General features: G+C 43.5%; 1 protein-coding gene across 1 annotated transcript; it reads left to right on the forward strand.

The window, feature by feature from the left end:
* The first annotated feature begins 103 nt into the window (after nt 1-103).
* LOC103730155 (olfactory receptor 14J1-like) lies at nt 104-1,084 on the forward strand. Its single transcript, XM_008828341.1, has one exon. The coding sequence runs from the start codon at nt 104-106 to the stop codon at nt 1,082-1,084; it is 981 nt and encodes a 326-aa protein (XP_008826563.1).
* Nucleotides 1,085-1,103: the final 19 nt, after the last annotated feature.

Here is a 1,103-nt window from a genome sequence, read left to right on the forward strand (position 1 = left end):
TTTTGAAACAAGCAATGCTGATTAAAGTCATAATTTGTTGTTATCTTTGTATTTCATTTTACATTTTTATTTTCCAGTTGTGTCCACAATTTCTGTCCTCAACATGATTGTGACAAATGTAACAACAGTGAGTGGCTTCTTCCTCCTGGGGTTCTCTGACAGCCGGGAGTGGCAGATCCTGCACGCTTTGATCTTCTTGGTGTTGTACCTGTTGGGATTGGCAGGGAACTTCATCATCATCACCATCACAACGATGGACCTGCATTTCCAATCTCCAATGTATTACTTCCTGAAGCAACTTTCCCTTCTCGACCTCTCCTCCCTTTCTGTCACTGTCCCCCAATCTATCCACAATTCCCTGACTGGCAGTGGATACATTTCCTATGCTCAATGTGTGCTGCAGGTTTTCTTCTTCATATATTTGAGCTGGGCTGAGGTGGCAATTCTCACCGTGATGTCCTACGACCGCTATGTGGCCATCTGCCTTCCACTGCACTATGAGGTCATTATGAATCCCAGAATGTGCAGATGGGCTGTGACAGCTGTGTGGCTAAGTGCAGCCATCCCAGGAACCCTGTGCACAGCAACCACATTCTCTATCAGATTCTGCAGGGCCAAGATAATCCACCAGTTCTTCTGTGATATTCCCCAATTTCTTAAGCTCTCCTGCTCCAATGATTACCTGGGAGGAATTGGGGCAGTTGCTTTCACTGCTTTTGTGGGAACTTTTTGTTTCACTGCCATTTGCCTCTCCTATGTCCAGATATTCTCTACAGTCCTCAAAATGCCCTCTGCTGAAGGTAGGTCTAAAGTTTTCTCCACCTGCTTGCCCCACCTCTCTGTCATCTCATTTTATATTTCCACTGGCATCTTTGCATATCTAAAACCAAACTCAGACTCTCCAACTGCCTGGGACATCATCATCTCCATGTTTTATACAGTATTACCCCCAACACTCAACCCTATTATTTACAGTCTGAGGAATGAGGCCATGGAAAGAGCTGTAAGAAAGTTACTGTTAAGTGATAAATTCCCTGGCAGAAAATTAGTTTTGTCTTGTTGTCCAGAGATTGCAACAGTATGAAGAATTATTTTTTTATTAA

The sequence above is a fragment of the Nannospalax galili genome, unplaced genomic scaffold, assembly GCF_000622305.1.
Source record: "Nannospalax galili isolate Female #2095 unplaced genomic scaffold, S.galili_v1.0 scaffold5734, whole genome shotgun sequence".
In the NCBI taxonomy this organism is placed as follows: domain Eukaryota; kingdom Metazoa; phylum Chordata; class Mammalia; order Rodentia; family Spalacidae; genus Nannospalax; species Nannospalax galili.